Source organism: Bos taurus, chromosome 9 (genome assembly GCF_002263795.3).
Source record: "Bos taurus isolate L1 Dominette 01449 registration number 42190680 breed Hereford chromosome 9, ARS-UCD2.0, whole genome shotgun sequence".
NCBI lineage: Eukaryota > Metazoa > Chordata > Mammalia > Artiodactyla > Bovidae > Bos > Bos taurus.
The window spans coordinates 52,710,455-52,729,468 of record NC_037336.1 but is presented as its reverse complement, the minus strand read 5'-3'; the positions used below and the strand labels follow the sequence as shown (position 1 = coordinate 52,729,468).

Below are 19,014 nucleotides of genomic sequence, written 5' to 3'. Positions count from 1 at the left end.
GTCAAGAAGCAACAGTTAGAACTGGACATGGAACAACAGACTGGTTCCAAATTGGGAAAGGAGTAATTAAAGCTGTATATTGTCACCCTGCTTATTTAACTTGTATGCAAAGTACTAGAAATGCTGGGCTAGATGAGGCATAAACTGGAATCAAGATTGCTGGGAGAAATATCAGTAACCTCAGATATGCAGATGATACCACACTTATGGCAGAAAGCGAAGAAAAACTAAAGAGCCTCTTGATTAAAGTGCAAGAGGAGAATGAAAAAGTTGGCTTAAAACTCAACATTCAGAAAACTAAGATCATGGCATCCGGTCCCATCACTTCATGGCAAATAGATGGGGAAACAGTGGAAACAGTGACAGGCTTTATTTTGGGGGGCTCCAAAGTCACTGCAGATGGTGACTGCAGCCATGAAATTAAAAGATGCTTGCTCCTTGGAAGAAAAGCTATGACCAACCTAGACAGCATATTAAAAAGCAGAAACATTACTTTGACAACAAAGGTCTGTTCTAGTCAAAGCTATGGTTTTTACAGTAGTCACGTATGGATGTGAGAGTCGGACTATAAAGAAAGCTGAATGTCGAAGAATTGATGCTTTTGAACTGTGGTGCTGGAGAAGACTCTTGAGAGTCCCTTGGACTGTGAGCAGATCTGATCAGTCCATCCTAAAGGAAATCAGTCCTGAATATTTATTGGAAGGACTGATACTGCAACTCCAATACTTTGGCCACCTGATGTAAAGAACTGACTCATTTGAAAAGACCTTGATGCTGGGAAAGATTGAGGGCGGGAGGAGAAGGGGACGACAGAGCATGAAACAGTCGGCTGACATCACTGACTCAATCAATGAATGTTAGTCTGCGCAAGCTCCGGAAGTTGGTAATGGACAAGGAAACCTGGCGTGCTGCAGTCATGGGGTCGCAAAAGTCGGACACAACTTACCAACTGAACTGAACTGATGGAGATAATAAAAAGATTAGTGGTTGTCAGGGGTTTGGGGGAGGTACGGATGAGTAAGGCAGAGCACAGAGGATTTTTAGGGCAGTGAAAATACTCTGTACTCACTCTGGATGTTCATCTAAACCCCAAACCAAGAGTGAACCCTAATATGAACTATGGAGCTTGGGTGCTAATACTGTGTTAGTATGGGTTCATTGATTGTAACAAATGTACCATCCTGGTGGGAACTGTTTGTAATGGTGGAGCTTATGCATATGCAGGGTTAGGAAGTATGTGGTACTCTGCTTTCTGCTCAATTTGTTGTGGACCTAAGAGTGCTCTAAAAGATTAAGTTTATTAATGAATAAAATAAAATTTTAAAAATGCAAGTAAAATTTTTGTCTTAAACCGTTTTTTTTTCTTAGCTCACAGGCCATACAAAAAGTATGTGAAAGAAAAATTTGGTCTGGGACTTACAGTTTGCTAACTAGACTCATATATTTCTGACTACTTGATATCTCTGTTTGGACGACCCATAGCCATCCAGTAAGCCACACATTGAACATATCTCCAAAATGGGACTTTTGCTGTTTCCTTCAAATCTGTTTCTTCCTTTGTTTTCACTCTTGCCAGTTGATGGTACCTCAGTCTATCCTGGAGGCCAGAGCCCGGACTGTGAGCACTGAACACCGAGGAACCATGTTTGTCTTGTTCACGTTCATACCCAAAGTGCCTGGAAAGGTGCCTCGACAGTGCAGCACTCACAAAAGATTTTTCTGTTTGAATGGGTGAATTTCTCCACCTTCAGTTTCTTCATTTGCCTTAGGGGGTTAATATTTACCTTGCAGGAGTGAGCAGTGGGGAACAGTGTAAGAAAGAGAGATAACATGTATGAAATTACCTCACATGGCACCTGGTCCGTAGTAGACAATGTAAACATTAGAAATAGAAGTCATTATTTGTGAATAATTATTTTCTGTTCATGGAATTAACAATAATAATAGTAGCACCTATATTTCTTACCCTGTGAAACATGCCAGGATTATTCTAAAATTTTTACCAGGATTATTCCATTTTATCCTTATATGTAAACTTTACAAAAGTAGGTAGTAGTCATCCCCCTTTTTCAAAATATAGTGATGTTAAAAGCAAACATGTCATGGATTGGAAGAATCAATATAGTGAAAATGAATCTACTACCCAAAGCAATTTATAGATTCAATGCAATCCCTATCAAGCTACCAACGGTATTTTTCACAGAGCTAGAACAAATAATTTCACAATTTGTATGGAAATACAAAAAACCTCGAATAGCCAAAGCTATCTTGAGAAAGAAGAATGGAACTGGAGGAAACAAGCTACCTGACTTCAGGCTGTACTACAAAGCCACAGTTATCAAGACAGTATGGTACTGGCACAAAGGCAGAAATATAGATCAATGGAACAAAATAGAAAGCCCAGAGATAAATCCATGCACATATGGACACCTTATCTTTGACAAAGGAGGCAAGAATATACAATGGATTAAAGACAATCTCTTTAACAAGTGGTGCTGGGAAAACTGGTCAACCACTTGTAAAAGAATGAAACTAGAACACTTTCTAACACCATACACAAAAATAAACTCAAAATGGATTAAAGATCTCAACGTAAGACCAGAAACTATAAAACTCCTAGAGGAGAACATAGGCAAAACACTCTGTGACATACATCACAGCAGGATCCTCTATGACCCACCTCCCAGAATATTGGAAATAAAAGCAAAAATAAACAAATGGGACCTAATTAAACTTAAAAGCTTCTGCACATCAAAGGAAACTGTTAGCAAGGTGAAAAGGCAGCCTTCAGAATGGGAGAAAATAATAGCAAATGAAGCAACTGACAAACAACTAATCTCAAAAATATACAAGCAACTCCTACAGCTCAACTCCAGAAAAATAAATGACCCAATCAAAAAATGGGCCAAAGAACTAGATAGACATTTCTCCAAAGAAGACATACAGATGGCTAACAAACACATGAAAAGATGCTCAACATCACTCATTATCAGAGAAATGCAAATCAAAACCACTATGAGGTACCATTTCACGCCAGTCAGAATGGCTGCGATCCAAAAGTCTATAAGCAATAAATGCTGGAGAGGGTGTGGAGAAAAGGGAACCCTCTTACACTGTTGGTAGGAATGCAAACTAGTACAGCCACTATGGAGAACAGTGTGGAGATTCCTTAAAAAACTAGAAATAGAACTGCCTTATGATCCAGCAATCCCACTGCTGGGCATACACACTGAGGAAACCAGAAGGGAAAGAGACACGTGTACCCCAGTGTTCATCGCAGCACTGTTTATAATAGCCAGGACATGGAAGCAACCTAGATGTCCATCAGCAGATGAATGGATAAGAAAGCAGTGGTACATATACACAATGGAGTATTACTCAGCCACTAAAAAGACTACATTTGAATCGGTTCTAATGAGGTGGATGAAACTGGAGCCTATTATACAGAGTGAAGTAAGCCAGAAAGAAAAACACCAATACAGTATACTAACGCATATATATGGAATTTAGAAAGATGGTAACAATAACCCTGTGTACGAGACAGCAAAAGAGACACTGATGTATAGAACAGGCTTATGGACTCTGTGGGAGAGGGAGAGGGTGGGAAGATTTGGGAGAATGGCATTGAAACATGTATAATATCATGTATGAAACGAGTCGCCAGTCCAGGTTCGATGCACGATACTGGATGTTTGGGGCTGGTGCACTGGGACAACCCAGAGGGATGGTATGGGGAGGGAGGAGGGAGGAGGGTTCAGGATGGGGAACACATGTATACCTGTGGCGGATCCATTTCGATATTTGGCAAAACCAATACAATATTGTAAAGTTTAAAAATAAAAAAAAATAAAAAACAAACAAACATGTCAATAACTTGCCTATGTTGCTACAGTGGCTCCTGAAGCCGTACTTTTACTTCCATTTCTTATAAAGCAAATACAAGGACTTCTCCAAATGAACATGGAATTGAAGATTAATGAGGTATTTCTTCATGTGAAAAATCATTCTACAGCTTCCTTCAGTGACATGAAGCATTCCCAGCCAAGTGCTCCTGCAGCATCCTGTGCCCACGCTGTCATAGCCTAAAGCATAATGGTTCCTTTTGGCTCTTTGCTTCTGTCTGTGCTCAGGCACCCAGCAATGACATCATAGTATGCTATGCTAAGTCGCTTCAGTCGTGTCTGACTCTGTGCAACCCCACAGGCGGCAGCCCACCAGGCTCCGCCATCTCTGGGATCCTCCAGGCAAGAATACTGGAGTGGGTTGCCATCATAGTAGCCAACTATAAATGAACATTGGCACCAGGCCTATTCATTCTCCCAGAGACCTTCCGTCTTTGGACGTCAGTATTTTAAAGGAATGTTTCTTTTTCCTTTGGCCATACTAGCATTATAAGAAACTAGCTCTGTATGGAAAAGCTCAGATTCATTCATAAAACTTAATGGAATGAAACCTCCCATGTTCATCACACTTGAAAGAGCACTGGTTATAAAAGTGAATCTTAATAATTAATTTGGCGTTTCTTATAACCTGTAATGACCTTCATGTTTCATTATATTTAATTGCTGGGACTGCTTCTTTCTCTTGGAGTTAGAAACTCTTAAAAATTTGTTCTGCCTTTTCAAATAATTAGGCCATATTTTTAAAGTAATGTAAGTATATGTAGTTCATCTTTACATCTTGTTAAATAATATATTTTGTTAATTTAAACACAATGAAGAAAACTGTTGGAAGTGGCTATCTGACAGAATTATTGATCTTAGAGCTTTGAAATACCAGAACTGTGAAAATGGAAAAGGGGCCAAAAGAAAATGAGACTCGCTCATGCAATCTGAGGGGACCAAGTTTTTTGTGTAAAGAGTTATTTCACAGCTCCATTGAAATGAAGCACCTCCAGCCAAGTGCTCCTATAGCACCCTGTGCCCACTACTATCTTAGCAGCTTAGTAATTCCATCTGATTCCTTTCTTCTCTCTCTACTTGAGCACCTAGCTTGAGTATTTAATCCATCACCCTTTCACGTGTCCTAAAATAGGAAAGGAAGAATAAGGAGCAACAAATGTAGACTTTTAAAGTTTCATTAATGGTAATAAAATTTGTGTAGGGCAGCATGGAGTTTCCTAGTAATATAGTGGTGGTGGTGGTGGTGGTTCAGTCACTAAGTCATGTTCAACGCTTTGTGACTCCATGGACTATATAGTCCATCAGGCTCTGTCCATGGGATTCCCCAGGCAAGAATACTGGAGTGGGTATCCTTTCCCTTCTTCAGGGATTCTTCCTGGACCAGGGATTGAACCTGTGTCTTCTTCGTTGGCAGGTGGATTCTTTAGCACTGAGCCACTAGGGAAGTCCCAGTAATGTAGTACTGGTGGCCTTATTTATTCCAAGATTTCTTCTTAGCATCTTAGGGACTATGCTTCTACTATCTGCCTATAACCTTAGAAACTTCGAATGAAGCAAATGAGACTGTGTAAACTAGTGAAGGAAAATAATAGAATCTCCAAGTGATTATCACCATACTTTTTTTTTTTTTTACTAGTATGTTCTTATTGTTTTACCTTTGTGGTTTTAAGCATTTTTTCAAGATATTCTGAAAATTAAGTCTCATTTTCTCCTTTTTTGTATTCTAACAGATGCAAAAGTTGATTGTTTTTTCATAAATTGAAAATCAGTATATTTAAGTGTTTGATATTAAGATCTTGTAGGAATTTGTACAAGTGTCCTATGTTTGGAAGAAAACTACCTGATGGAATTTGAAACTTAAGGAATCAGTAATCAAATCACAAATTCATCATATGGAACATCCAGCCCAAAGGTGACCTTCATTTGCACACATTACTACGACTGTTAGTTGAAATGTCTGTTGTGTCCTTTTGTTTAGCTCTTTCAACCAGATAATCCTTGATTCGGATTAGCATGTGACCAGGCTCTCTCATGGAGGCTTTTGACATCTTCTAACATTTTCTCCAGGACCTGTATTTTTTACTCCTATAAATTTCTTTACTAAATAATTCCTGAGGTATTCTTCTAAGGTGTTCAACAGCAATGAACATGAAATAGGATGGACCCTGTCATCATAGTCTCATAGGTAAGACATAAAATAAGACACACATACACACCTAACTCACTCAGGGCAAAAGCAGTCACGTGAAAAAGAAACAGATAATGGTTGACATTTATTGCAGATTTATGTAAGCAGATACTCTGCTAAGAGTCGTGGCCTATTCTTTGATTGTCTGCACAACATCCATTCCCTCTTTCTTCTTTATATAAAATTCCAGTTTAATTTGGGACAGTAGTGCATCTAGCTATAAAAACTCACTTTCCCAGGTTCTTTTACAGTTTTGAGTAGCTACCGGAACTAGACTTGGCAGATGAAATGTAAATGGAAGTCTGTGTGGTAGTATTTTTAGGAAATCTGTTATTTCATAGTAAATAATATCAGCTGGCATACTATTTCTATTCCTTTTCCTCTCATTTCTTTCTGCTTTGAGTTCAAATGCAATGCCTGGAGGTGTGGCAGCCTTTTTGTGACCATGAAACCACAGGCTAAAATTGGAGAAGTAAGAAATTGCAAGGAACCTGGTTTGTTGACACTCCAAGCTGCCTAATTTGCCTAAGTCCCAAATTGTTTAAGCCATTTAGCTAATACAGCCATATACAGTTTTAATGATGTATATGCATTTTCTCAGTCTTTAAAACAATTTTTTGAGATAGGTATTATAATTTCATTGTATAAATGAGGAAACAGAGGCAGAATTGAGTAATTATCTCAATCTCATTCTGCCAGCTGGGATTTGAAGTCAGGTGGTGTGACCTGGGGCTCATAGTTTTAGTTCATTAGACATCTGTGGTAATTCGGAGTCCCAGGAGATTAATCCCAGTTTCAGATTAGGGTGAAGGGAAATCTTGCAAAGCTTTATATAGGAAGTGGACTTCACTGAATCTTGACAAATGGGTAGGATTTTGATATAGAGATTAAATAAGTTAAGAGGGCGGTCAAGGTGGAGAAAAAGGTACTGCCTGTATGTGGAAGACAATGGGCTATTGGCTTTAGCAAAGCAACCATAGGGTTGCAGAGTTGGAAGTTTTATAAATTAGGTTGGGGCCACATCATAAGAATTTCTGAATACAAAGACAAAAAGTTTGAACTTCTTATATTCATAAACTGGGACCTGACTTATGAAGAACTACTGAATTTTGATTGGTGTCACTCATATTAAGTGTTTCAACAGAAATGTTTATGAACATTTCCCCAAATTATAGATACATCTAGAAAGTAGAATTCATACTTTATTATCCTTATTTATTATTTTTCTTTCTTAGAAATAAAGTGGCTGTCCTAAAGATACGCTTCCTAATTTGGAAAATCCTTTTACTTTAATCTAAGGCGCCACCTTGTGGTTTAAAAAAATCCTTAGTGTAATGGTTTTGAAAGAACTAAATTGATGGCAGTTTCCCACAGCTAGATCTTATGGTTCAAATTCTGTCTATAGGAAGTCTGTTGAAGGACTTTATACAAAGCATTTTATGTATCCTTAATATCTGATAACTTAAAAGTTATTTACACTGTTTTATTCAATTTACTTGTTTTTATTTATAAATTCAAATTGTGATAATTTGCCATTTTTGCTATATTATACAGAAAAATGTCCCAAAGAAACAAGTATAAAGAATAATAAATGTGCTCATTTATTCTTATAAATAGTCTTAAGCCGCATCTGATTCTCACTTACATGAGAGCTTTCAAAAATGCTTGTGTTCCTGTGTGCACAGCTGTTTGTTTGGTAAAGACCTTCATTGTTTGACTTCAACATGTTCAGTTCTTTCAGACTACTCTATCCACAAACCCAGAAGTAAGTAATTTAAACAGCTCCTGAAGCAAAAAATGAGGAAGATAGCTTTAAAGAACTGAGATACAACCTTTTTTTGAAGATGCTAACTCACCTATTCATAAAGCAGGATAAAAGATCACACCAAGACTTGCCATGGCTATTAAAGACAGTCCCTACCAGTAGCAACTCCAAGAAGCAAGGTAAAGTGAGAGAAAAAAATAAAAAGAAAAACAATAAGAAGGCAAAATTAAAAGGATGAAGAGACACTTGGTGATTTGGGAGAAGGAGCTGCAGAAGGAAAGGCAGGAACGCCTTGCGGTCTGTGTGCTCCATTAGTCCGAGCCCTGTCTTCCCAGAGCCCTGCCAAGTGAGGACATGGCTCATCTTGTAGCCTCTGCAGCCTCTCACCTCTCCCTCATATTCTTCTTTCTTAAGTTTCTGGCCTTGTGTCCTGCCCAAGGATATTGCTGGGACCCGGAGCCCCAGTCTCATTCCAATTTGGAAGCCCTTTGTTAGAGATTGTGCAGCTTCCCAGGTGGCGCTAGTAGCTAAGAACCCGCCTGCCACTGCAAGAGACTAAGAGACAGGGGTTCGATCCCTGGGTTGTGAATATCCTCTGGAGGAGGGCATGGCAGCCCACTCCAGTATTCTTGCCTGGAGAATCCCATGGACAGAGGAGGCTGACAGACTACAGTCCATGGGGTCACGAAGAGTCAGACAGAACTGAGGGAATTAGCAGACACAAAGATGGTGCAGATCCACTGTTGCTTAGATCAGTGGCCAGACGACACCTTTGGTCTCAGTATTCAGGAGTGCCTCCTTCTGGCAGGGCAGTTGGACCCTTCATGCCTGAATTCTGATGTGGTAACTCTCACTGGTATCTTTAGAGACCACGTCTTCAACTGTAGTTGTGGCTTTTACCTCTGTTGCTTTGTCACACTACCCAGTGTCACCTTGACTACAGCCACTGACCGCTTCTTATCCTCAGCTGGTCACAGTGAAGGCGGAGTCTCAGCTTTTGGGGCAGGGGTCAACAGTGGATCTTTCCTCAGTTGACACGGACTAACTTGCCACCAGCTGCAGGACAGCTTTTGAAATGAGATTGTCACCTCCCCAGCTAGGACTGTCCAGCTCCCCTCTTTCAAGTTCAGCCCTCTGTATTCTGTTACCTGGAGGTCAAGTGTGAGTGGGTGGCAGGGAAAGCATGTTCCATACGATGGCCTGTGAACGGGCAGCTCGTGCCCACCTGAAATTGCATCAGAACCTCTTGGAACAGTCTGAAGACACCCCACTTCTGCCTCCACCCAGGCAGGGGAGCATCACTGAGGGAAGAGGCAATGCCAGCCCAGTTGGGTGGCGTTAGTGTTTTCCTGGGCTACTTGGCTTTATGCATCCTGCATTTCTTAATCTTTTTTGTTATTCAGACATTGGTTTTGTCCTCTGTCTCGTCTGAGCTAAGCTCCTCCAATTTGATGATTGACTAGATGTGTCAAGCTCCCACTCTACTACTCCGTGTTCTGAACTGTCAGGGAACACCCTTCCCTCCTGTGGGTGGTCCTGGAGTGATCCTTCTTCCCATCTGACCTGCTTTGAGTGCCAGACTAGATGTGGGTGGGTATGCATTCCTGAAAGGCCTAAGTGTAACCAGCATGTGCTCTGCAACACTTAGGGATCTCCATGTTCATCTATCAACTGACGTGTGGGGGAGCCCTTCCTTCTACAGAAGGCCATTTTCACCCAGTTCTAGACAACTGATAGATTGGCCATACTGTACACCGTGATGAGATCCAACCTTTGTTTTTCTGCCCAAACACAAATTCTCTGGAAAAATATATGAGGACAACCAGTCACCAATAAGCTACAGAACTGAATTGAAAAGACTTTAAGGGCTTCCCTGGTGACTCAGATGGTAAAGAATTTGCCTGCAATGCGGGAGACTTGGGTTTGATCCATAGGTTGGGAAGATACCCTAGAGAAGGAAATAGCAACCCACTCCAGTATCCTTGCCTGGGATATCCCATGGACAGAGAAGCCTGGCAGGCTACAGTCCATGGGGTTGCAAAGAGTTGGACATGACTGAGCGACTAATGTAAATAAATGTAAATGGAGCTTGGAATGCTGGTTTTGTTTCTGTAAGTGAGACCCAGCTTTTCTGATAGGTTTTTTTTTTTTTTTTTTTTAAACCACTCCCTTTAAAATCACTTAGGGATTTTCTGTGCTAAAGAATTTTTTTTAGAGAAGCTTATGTTGTAATGAGAGAAGAAAAAAAAAAACTACAGAACAGAAATCAAGAAACAAAGACGAAAAAACAATCCCAGGATGGGTTTCTCTTCTGAGGTTTCTCCAGGTGGCCCGCTGGACATGTTACACGTGCTGTGGAATATTCATCTTGTCTCTCTGTGATATCTGTCTTTGTGTTTGGCATTACCGAGCCTTAGAGGTTATCATGAATGCCAGTTGTGTGAAATAAGCGCAACTGACAGGATTTAAAGGCTAAGACTAACCTTTCTAATCCATCTATTCCCCATTCTGCGCCTTAGGCCATGCCTCTTCTGCAAGAATACACTACATCCTTGCTCCTGTGAAGGGAGCTGCAATAATTTCCTGAATGTCAGTCAAAGCCTTCTCCTTGAGGAGTTAGAAAAATTCAGGTTTTTCCCTCTGACTAGACAGGAAAGGAGCTGTAAAGAATTTTCAGAATAAGATGAATGTTGGTATTTTTGCCACACATGCTTAACTTTTTCACTTCTTTGATCATTGAGAAATAAAATGTATAGTCCTTTTCCCTCTTTCCTCTAGTTAGGCTTATTATAATTTAAAAACGTATCTAGAGGACTTCCCTGACAGTCCAGTGGTTGGGACTCCACGCTTCCACTGCACGGGGAGGGTGCAGGTTTTATCCCCGGTTGGAGAACTAAGATCCTGCATGCCGCCTGGTGCGGCCAATAGTAAATAATAAATAAATAATTTTTAAAAATTAAAAAAAGCATATCTAAAGATAAATTCTTCCCTGATAGCTCAATTGGTAAAGAATCTGCCTGCAATGCAGGAGACCCCAATTCAATTCCTGGGTTGGGAAGATCCCCTGGAGAAGGGACAGTCTACCCACTCCAATATTCTGGCCTGGAAAATTCCATGGACTGTATTTATAGTCCATGGGGTAACAAAGAGTTGAACACAATTGAGCAACTTTCACTTTTCACTTTCAGAGATAAATTAATTCAGTAAATTAAGGTTAATTCATCAATGTTAAGTGAAAGCTTTTTGTTTGTTATTGTTCTGAGTGGTAGGGATACAAAATGGCTCAAGTTCTTACTCTCCTGGATCATGTATCCTAGTCAGTGGAGAAACAGAAAATCATCAATGAGACAAATATGTAGTATGTTGAGAGATGTTAAGTGCTATGAAGAAGAATAAAGCAAAGAGATTGGGAATAGGGGTGATGGGGAGTGGGGTACTATTTTACATAGGATGGTCAGAGAAGGCCTCTTAGGTAAGATGCTGTCTGGGCAGAGGTTTGAAGAGCACGAGGAGTGAGCCTCTCTGATGTCTTGAGGAAGAGCAGTCCAGGCAAGGAAAGCAGCTAGATGTAAACGCTAAGGTGCTCTGTGTATTCAAAAGGAACTTACATGATATAGTGAACACTTTGGTCTTTTTCCAATGAAATAAAAAGTTGTTGGACAGTTCTGAATGAAAGAGTGACATGATTTCATTTCTGTTTTTAAAGAACCATTTGATATTAAAAGCAGTGCGAGGAGGCAAAGGAGAGAGCAGTTCAACTAGTTAGGAGGCTATTATATAGGAGACAGTAGGTTGGACTAGAGTGATAATGATGAAAGAGGCACTGAGTATGTTTGATTCTGGAACTATTTTGAAGTAGAGCTAACAGGAGTGGCTGATGGATCAGATGTGAGGTATGAAAAAAATAAGAGGAGTAAGGAATGACTCTGGGGTTTTAGTGTAAATAACCAAGTTGCTTTTTGCTGAAATGGCTGGATTGGGATAGGAGCAGGTTTGGTGGTTGGTGGAGAGGATGAAGAGTTCAGTGTGGGGCACTTTCAGGTTGAGCTGCCCATTAGATACCCAAGTGGTGACACAGAATGGGTGGTTGAATGTCAGTCTGAAGTTCAAGGGTGAGGTTGGGGCTGGAGAAACAAATTTGAATGTAATCAGTGTGTGGATAGTTTTAAAGCCATGGGATTATGTGAGGTCATCCACGGAGTTAGTAGAGAGAGGAAAGAAGAGATGGGGGACTGAGCTCTGAGCATTCCCAACGCTTACAGTTTGGGAAGGTGGTGGAAAGGCTCTGGTTATTGAAGTAGAAGAAACCGAGAGAGAGTGTGTTGTCCTAGGGGCAAGGGAAGAAATTGTTCAAGAAGAGGAGCAATCAGCTTTGCTAACTGCTGCTGGTTTGAGTAAGATTAAATATTGAGAAGTGGCTCTTGGATGTAGAAGTCACTGATGGCCTTGATGAGAGCATTTTTAGAGGAACCATGGGAACAAAACTCAACAGGTATAGATTTGAAAGAGAGCTGAGTAAAGCAAGCAATGGGGTTTTGTATAGACAACATCCCCTGAGGAGTTTTGTTATGATGGGAAGCGTGAGGGGTCTTTGGGGTCAAGGGATGGGATTTTTATTTATTAGGAGCTTGAATGGCATATTTGTATGCTGATGAGAGTTATCATCCAGTGGAAGAGAACAGCTGATGATATAGCAACGAGAGGGGAAGTATCAGGCAGAGAGAGATGGGATCTAGTGCCCTATTGAAGTGTAGGGGAGAATAAAATGTGCTGGAACAGATATGAGTAGGTGAGTTGGTAGACTTGGTGGTGGGAACCTTTGGAAGATCATGAGGTTAGCATAAGAAGAGAGACAAGGAGTTGCAGGCTTGAGGAGAGAGAAGCATGCGAGAAGAAATAGAGGGAGAGAGCAAGCTGACTCCACCAGTGTTTTTCTGGCTTCACTGGGCACTAGAAGCCCCAGTGGGGTTTGTCGAAACACCAGTTACTGGGCTTTACTTGAAAGTTTCTGATTCAGTTAGATCTGGGGAGGTGCCTAAGAATTGTCATTTTCAGGATTTCCCAGGTAACACTGATGCTGCTGGTTCAGAGACTAGACTTTAGGAACCACTGTACTTGGGAAATGGGTGAGGAAGACTGGAGCAGCATTGCAGTCTTCCTGTGCCTGGCAGTCTTGGATGTAAAGTTAATTTAGTCAACTTAGTTGTGTGTTTTTCTCCAGTCCTGTTTACCAGCTCAAGCGCTGGCAGCTGTAGGCCCAAAGTTGGACCTAACCAGAAAAGAATGAAGACTGCTCTTGCCAGTATATCTGGGGCATTTTGCTTTCTCTCTGATGCCTTTTTATTCTAAATATACTATTTCTACATCCTTTATTTGAAACAGAAAGGATTAGAGAATCATAGATTGAGAAGGAAAAAAAATGAAAGCTTGTGGTTGAAGTTATTATAGGATTTAGAAGTAAAACGGAGCAATATCTACCTCTGGTCTCATATTTCAAGGAGAAATGTAAGCCCTTTTCCCTAAAATACCTGTTAACTGTACTGTTTCTGCAATTTACTGAAGAAAAACATTCTGAAGTATATGTTGAAAAACTAAAATTCAATTCTTTTGTATTTACAAGATGACATTCATCACACACTGAATTTTAAGACTATTATATTGGTCTTTGCAAATGTTCATATCCTCTTGCAAAAATAAGTGGTTAAGTGTGGAGCTTTGTGCACAAGAAATGAATATTGGAAATGAGAACTCAGCTGTTAGAATGAGGGCCACAGCTCATTAATCAGAACAGAAAAAGGACTGACTTCCGTAATAAACAGTATTAATTCAGATATAGTATGTTAAGGAGCAATTTAAATACAGTATATTTGCAGATTAAGCAAGTTGTAAGTAACTGATTATTTTCTTTTATTTAAAAAAACAACAGATTTTGTTGGAGCCAGGCGTGATCCAGGATGTGTTAGCAGCTGGCAGTCACCTACAGTTACTGGAGCTTCTCAATTTGTGTTCTCACTATCTCATCCAGGTATGTAAGCTTGCATCCTGCTAGTATGCCCTGCACATTCCTCCCCCTGCGGTAACCCACCAGCTGGACTCCAGTGACAGATAAAGTACAAGAGGGGTGGGTGGGAGATGTGGCCTGTGGTGGTAGAATTTCTCCAGGACACGGACTGAGGCTTCTAGGAGGGCAGCTGCAGCTCTCAGCGCCCTACCTCGTGTCCCCAGCCCTCCCCGCCCACCCTAGGCCTCCACTCCCCTTGGGCAGCAGAGCAACTCAACAGCCACAGACAGGGTTCACTGCTGGGGCCCTGGGAGATGACACTAGGAAGGGCCTTGACTTGAACCAGTGCTGTCTGATTGTGGAAATGCATGAAAAGTTGGATTGTCATTTCAGATTCGGTAACAGTAGCTAACATATCATGACGTCATATATAATTAATTGCTGCATGAACTTCTCAGGCAGTAAATTCTGGAGAAGTGATAAGTGATCTGTGCATTTTTTGCTCTGATTTGCTAGGGTTGCAGGAAAGGCTTTGAGAAGGGGAGGGGGAGAATGGCCCATCTACTGAGCACCTGCTGCTTGCTCACTGATGCTTCACGTTTGGCCCTCACAACAGGGTACACATTTTGATAGGTAAACAATCAAAGATTTGAAATAATCCCAGTTTGCTCATAGCTGGTGAGTGATAGGCCTTTCTGATTCCAAAGACCTTTTTTTTTCTTCTTGGATGAAAACCTTTTGTTTCAATAGGAAGACACAGGACATCTTAGGCAGGTAGTATGTCTATGAGTCTCTTATTTTGCAGAGTTAAGTACCAACCTCCTATCTTGAGATCCTCCAATTTATTCTACTAGTATGACTGTTAACTTGCATTTATTACAGGATTATAACAACAGTGAAAGTAAATTTGAAAAATAATAAATCTACATAATTTAATTCTACTATCCTTGTGCATATGACATATTATTAGTAAGTAGAAAAATACTATTTTTTTCTGCCTAATTATTTCCTTCCTAATAATTTCTCTAATTTTAAATATAGCCATTCTGTTACTCATTAGGTCATTTCCAAAGCCCTTTCTCGTATATCATATTATTTCATCCCCCCAGCAACCTCAGGAAATAGGAACCAGTGCTCCCTAGGGAGACTGTGTAAGGAATGTCAGCCATGTTCAACTAAGGGGCAGTTCCAATACAGCGGATAGAAGTTTTATCATTATCTCAGCATATTTAATCTAATAGTAAATGTTTAAATGTTTTATCTTCTTTTCCTTCTGATTCCCCTCAATATCATTGGGTGATATGGGATAGCTATTTTAATCCCTTTCTGCAAGTACCAAATGAGAAAAACATTGGCTATAAGACTTCAAATCTGTGTGTTCAATTTGTGAAATTGAAATTACTTTTATTTGACATTTTTACAACAAATATTACAACTTGTGCTTTCAGCATCATCACCTGATTCACTTTTTCCCTGGTAGATAGTAATTAATGATGTGTGTTGACAAAAGTTTGCTTATGGTGCTAGCTATCATGATGCATATTAAAATCGTGTGTATATACAGGTGTGTGTGTGTGTGTGTATGTGTGTGTGTAAACTATAATTCTCTCTAAATAAGGATTCTGGATGAACATGGGACATTCATGAGTATTTTTCCCTACCCATCAGATGAACCTGTCGAAATATTGGCTAACTTGTGTCACTTTGGAATTTTGAATTCTTGCAGTTCATTGTTTGCTCTGGAAAAAAAATGTAACTTGCATACAGATGTGTTTTCTGGATAGGTCATTTATTATTAGCCTGCTTGAGCAGGGATTAAAAATTTCACTTTCTTTTCACCAATGTTTTCCTTTCATTCTCTTATGTAACTTTCCTTTTTATTTCTGATGTTACAAGATGTTCAACTTTTGGAAGGAAATTTGACTATAAGTGGATTAAAACCATTTGTGTGCAGAAGCCTTCATTATGTCAGTCTTTTACAAATATATCCCCTGCCTATCTTTTAGGATTATCAAATTACCAGAATGGGTCAGTCTGCTTTCGTTTTGACAGAGTCAAATAACTATACCTATTTATGATTTTTTTGGTATTATTGCTTAACTAGTTTTTAATTTCCTGTGGAATAATTTTATTGGGTATATAAAACGTTTTCTGTTAAAATGAAAAATCTTTAGTGCTTTAACTGTAGTTAGAAATTAAGACCCAACACCAAAGCTAGTATATTCTCTGTCCTTGTTTGGTGCTTGCCAAGTCGCTTCAGTCATGTCCAACTCTTTGCAACCCTATGGACTGTAACCCACCAGGGTCCTCTGTCCATGGGATTCTCCAGGCAAGAATACTAGAGTAGTCCTTGTTCGGTGCAACAAGGAGTTTGTGAAGCCATTTTCCTAAGATGCCTGGTATTATTTTGTTGTTCTCAGATTACCATTATTTCAGAGATGTGAAGGGTAGACTTTGGCTTTGGTGCCTCCTCCTGTCCTCTAGGGCTCATTAGAAAGCATATGCTAGGAGAAGTACAAGGTGGACACTTCCCAGAAACTCACTGCCCTACCCAAGCCACCCTGAGCCTCCCCAGCCATCAGCTGTTGTATTGACCTGAAGCTTCTTCGGCACATGCCTAGATGCGGCTGCTGCCCCTGAGCCAAGGGAAGGGACACTTTGAGGTCACTGTGTCCTTTCTCTTGTTTTTTCTCTGGCAGGCTGTTGAGGGCCAGGAGCCCACATCACAAGAGCAGTATCCCTCTGTATTAGGGAGGATAACCATGAATTAGCCTCTCAGGCTGTGAGGTCTTCCTTATCCTGTGGTCTTCGCTTATTCATTTTTGGCCCCAGGCCCTCTCATTGGACCCCTCATTGAGAATACATGTGGTCTCAGTGCATGTTGGTGGAATTAACTGGTAGCGTGGCTGTGAAACAGCTAACTCATTGAGGACAAGGTGTTTGCAAGGAGGAGTGGCTACTGTAATAGCCCATCATCCCAAGATGAGGGATTTATAAACAGCTCCTCAAGTGTGCCTTTCTTACTGCTTTGCGATGAAATTCTGTAGGATTCCATCCTGTATAGCCTGTCATGTTATATATTATTAATAAGCATGACCTGTCAGACTTACCTGCTATCTGAGATTCAGTCTCAAATGAAATGTGAATGTTGCTTTCCCTGTTCTGCCTTCTGCTCCTCTTTCTTACCCACTGTACTCTTCTTAAAAATTTCATCAGAAAGGTGAACCAGTTCACTAAAGAGCAATATTTGTTTTAAAGTAGGTCCAGTAAAACATGTAAATTTTCTTATTTTTCAGAGTATGCATGTGTACACGCATGTCAATCACTATGTTAAATCTTATAAAGGAATCTCTGCAGACCATTCTCAGGACATGGGCTGTGAATAAAGGGATTCTGATGTGGCTGCTGATTTACTGAGTCCTTCAGATAAACATTACAAAATTTTTGAGTCCAGTTTTCCTAAACTTTGATTTTTCCTTGTCTTTTTAAAGTTAGCTTCTGAACGTCTCTATCTAAGCATCACACAGGCAATTCAGATCCAACATGAGAAAACCTATCCTTCTCTCTCTTGGTGGTACCATTGATCTGTTGTCTAGAAATTTGGACAGAGTCTTAGAACCCCCTTCCTCATCACTGTATCCAATCAGTTATCAAGTTGTGTTGATTCTACCTCCCAAATATCTCTCAGACCAGGTCCGTTTCTCCAGTGCTAATTTTCTTAACTTTCTTTAGACTCTCACCATCACTGGCTATATGTTATGAGCTCATAATTTCCTCCTAGGGGGTCTGCTTGTTTCTCACCTCTGTCTATGCCAAACCATAGTCCCCAGAGCCATCATTATCTTTCACAGGAAAGAGAACCAACATTTATTGAGAGCCTATCCGTATTGAGTCTTTTGCACAGAGATTCCCATTTCTCCTCTGCTGAGCAACCCCTTAAGGCAGGTGAGTGTTCTTTTCTCTTTACAGATGGAGAAACTTAAAGTCAGAGCTAGGATGCTGATCTGGTTTGGAAAACTCTACTAGCTTCCCTAATGACCCTTTGGCCGCATCATTTCACCTACAGAAACCCTTAGCCTGGTCTCCAAGGCCAGGCCTGATCCTCCTGAGCCTCATATCTTGTCCTCACGCCTTTCCTAGTCTACTCTGTCCTGGACACTAAGGCCTTCCTCTCGTGTTGGAACTTGACACTGGGAGGAAGGGCTAGGTGGTGGAGATCGTCAGTGGACAGGCAGCACCTTCAGTCATCACCTTCAGATTGTACCTAGGGTCAAGAGTAAGGAACACACACACACGACCCTCCCCAAAACTCCCTTAGCATAAGATCAGGGGTACTGGCCACTGGATTTTGTGCTGTATCCTCTGAAAGTGATGTATTAGGAGATACACATGCTTTGCTGAAAATGACTTTTTTTGCAGTTAGCTTTGTAGATTTTGTACTCAAAAAAAGGTTTGTAGATTTTGTACTCCCTCCCCTAAATAACACATGGTATATCCTATTATTTGTTTAGTAAGTGATCTTTTGGTTTGCCAAGTATCAGCCCTTGTTATGAAATGCAATTTAAATATACTGACGAGAAAGAACTCTCACTAGACTTTCTGAATAAGACCACCAAAGTGGTGAATTAACTCCTTTTGATAGGAATATGCTTTTAGTATCTGCTCCTAGGCAGCAGGTGGCAGTGTGAATCCACCAGAATTCAGTAGTTAATTTAAAGCAAAAATCAGAAAAAATGAAAAGAAAAATTATTTATTTTGCTACATATTAGTCTTCTGACCTAATCAGTAAAAAAGTCATTATTCACACCACACTGGGCAATATGCATTGTAATTTTTAACAAATAATAGGAAACTGTTAATGTGTTCACAGGAAATACAGTTTTGTCTTGGGCTGCTGTGGTCATTTATCACCACACTTTGTGAAATCACTCATTTGTTCTAATTTGAATGTAAATGACTCTAAGGTTTTACAAATAAGGTGACAGACTCACATAAATGTAATTGCAGGGTTCATCTCCCTCTTTTTATATATCACTCATTAGGTTATGAATTAAATACATCGTATTAAACCAGGGGCATGTCCAATGATGATATTGTAATGGCAAATTACTCTATGCTATTAGAGGTGTATTTTTTATTCATGGACATTAATTTGTCA

The 19,014-nt window shown here is 40.2% G+C and overlaps 1 protein-coding gene across 1 annotated transcript in view; it reads left to right on the top strand.

Annotated features, from left to right (window-relative positions):
• The window catches only part of KLHL32 (kelch like family member 32), a 221,017-nt gene that overhangs the window by 113,437 nt on the left and 88,566 nt on the right, over positions 1-19,014 (top strand). The window contains 1 exon segment of the mRNA XM_059889874.1: positions 13,782-13,880. Within this exon segment, the coding sequence (XP_059745857.1) occupies positions 13,782-13,880 (99 nt within the window).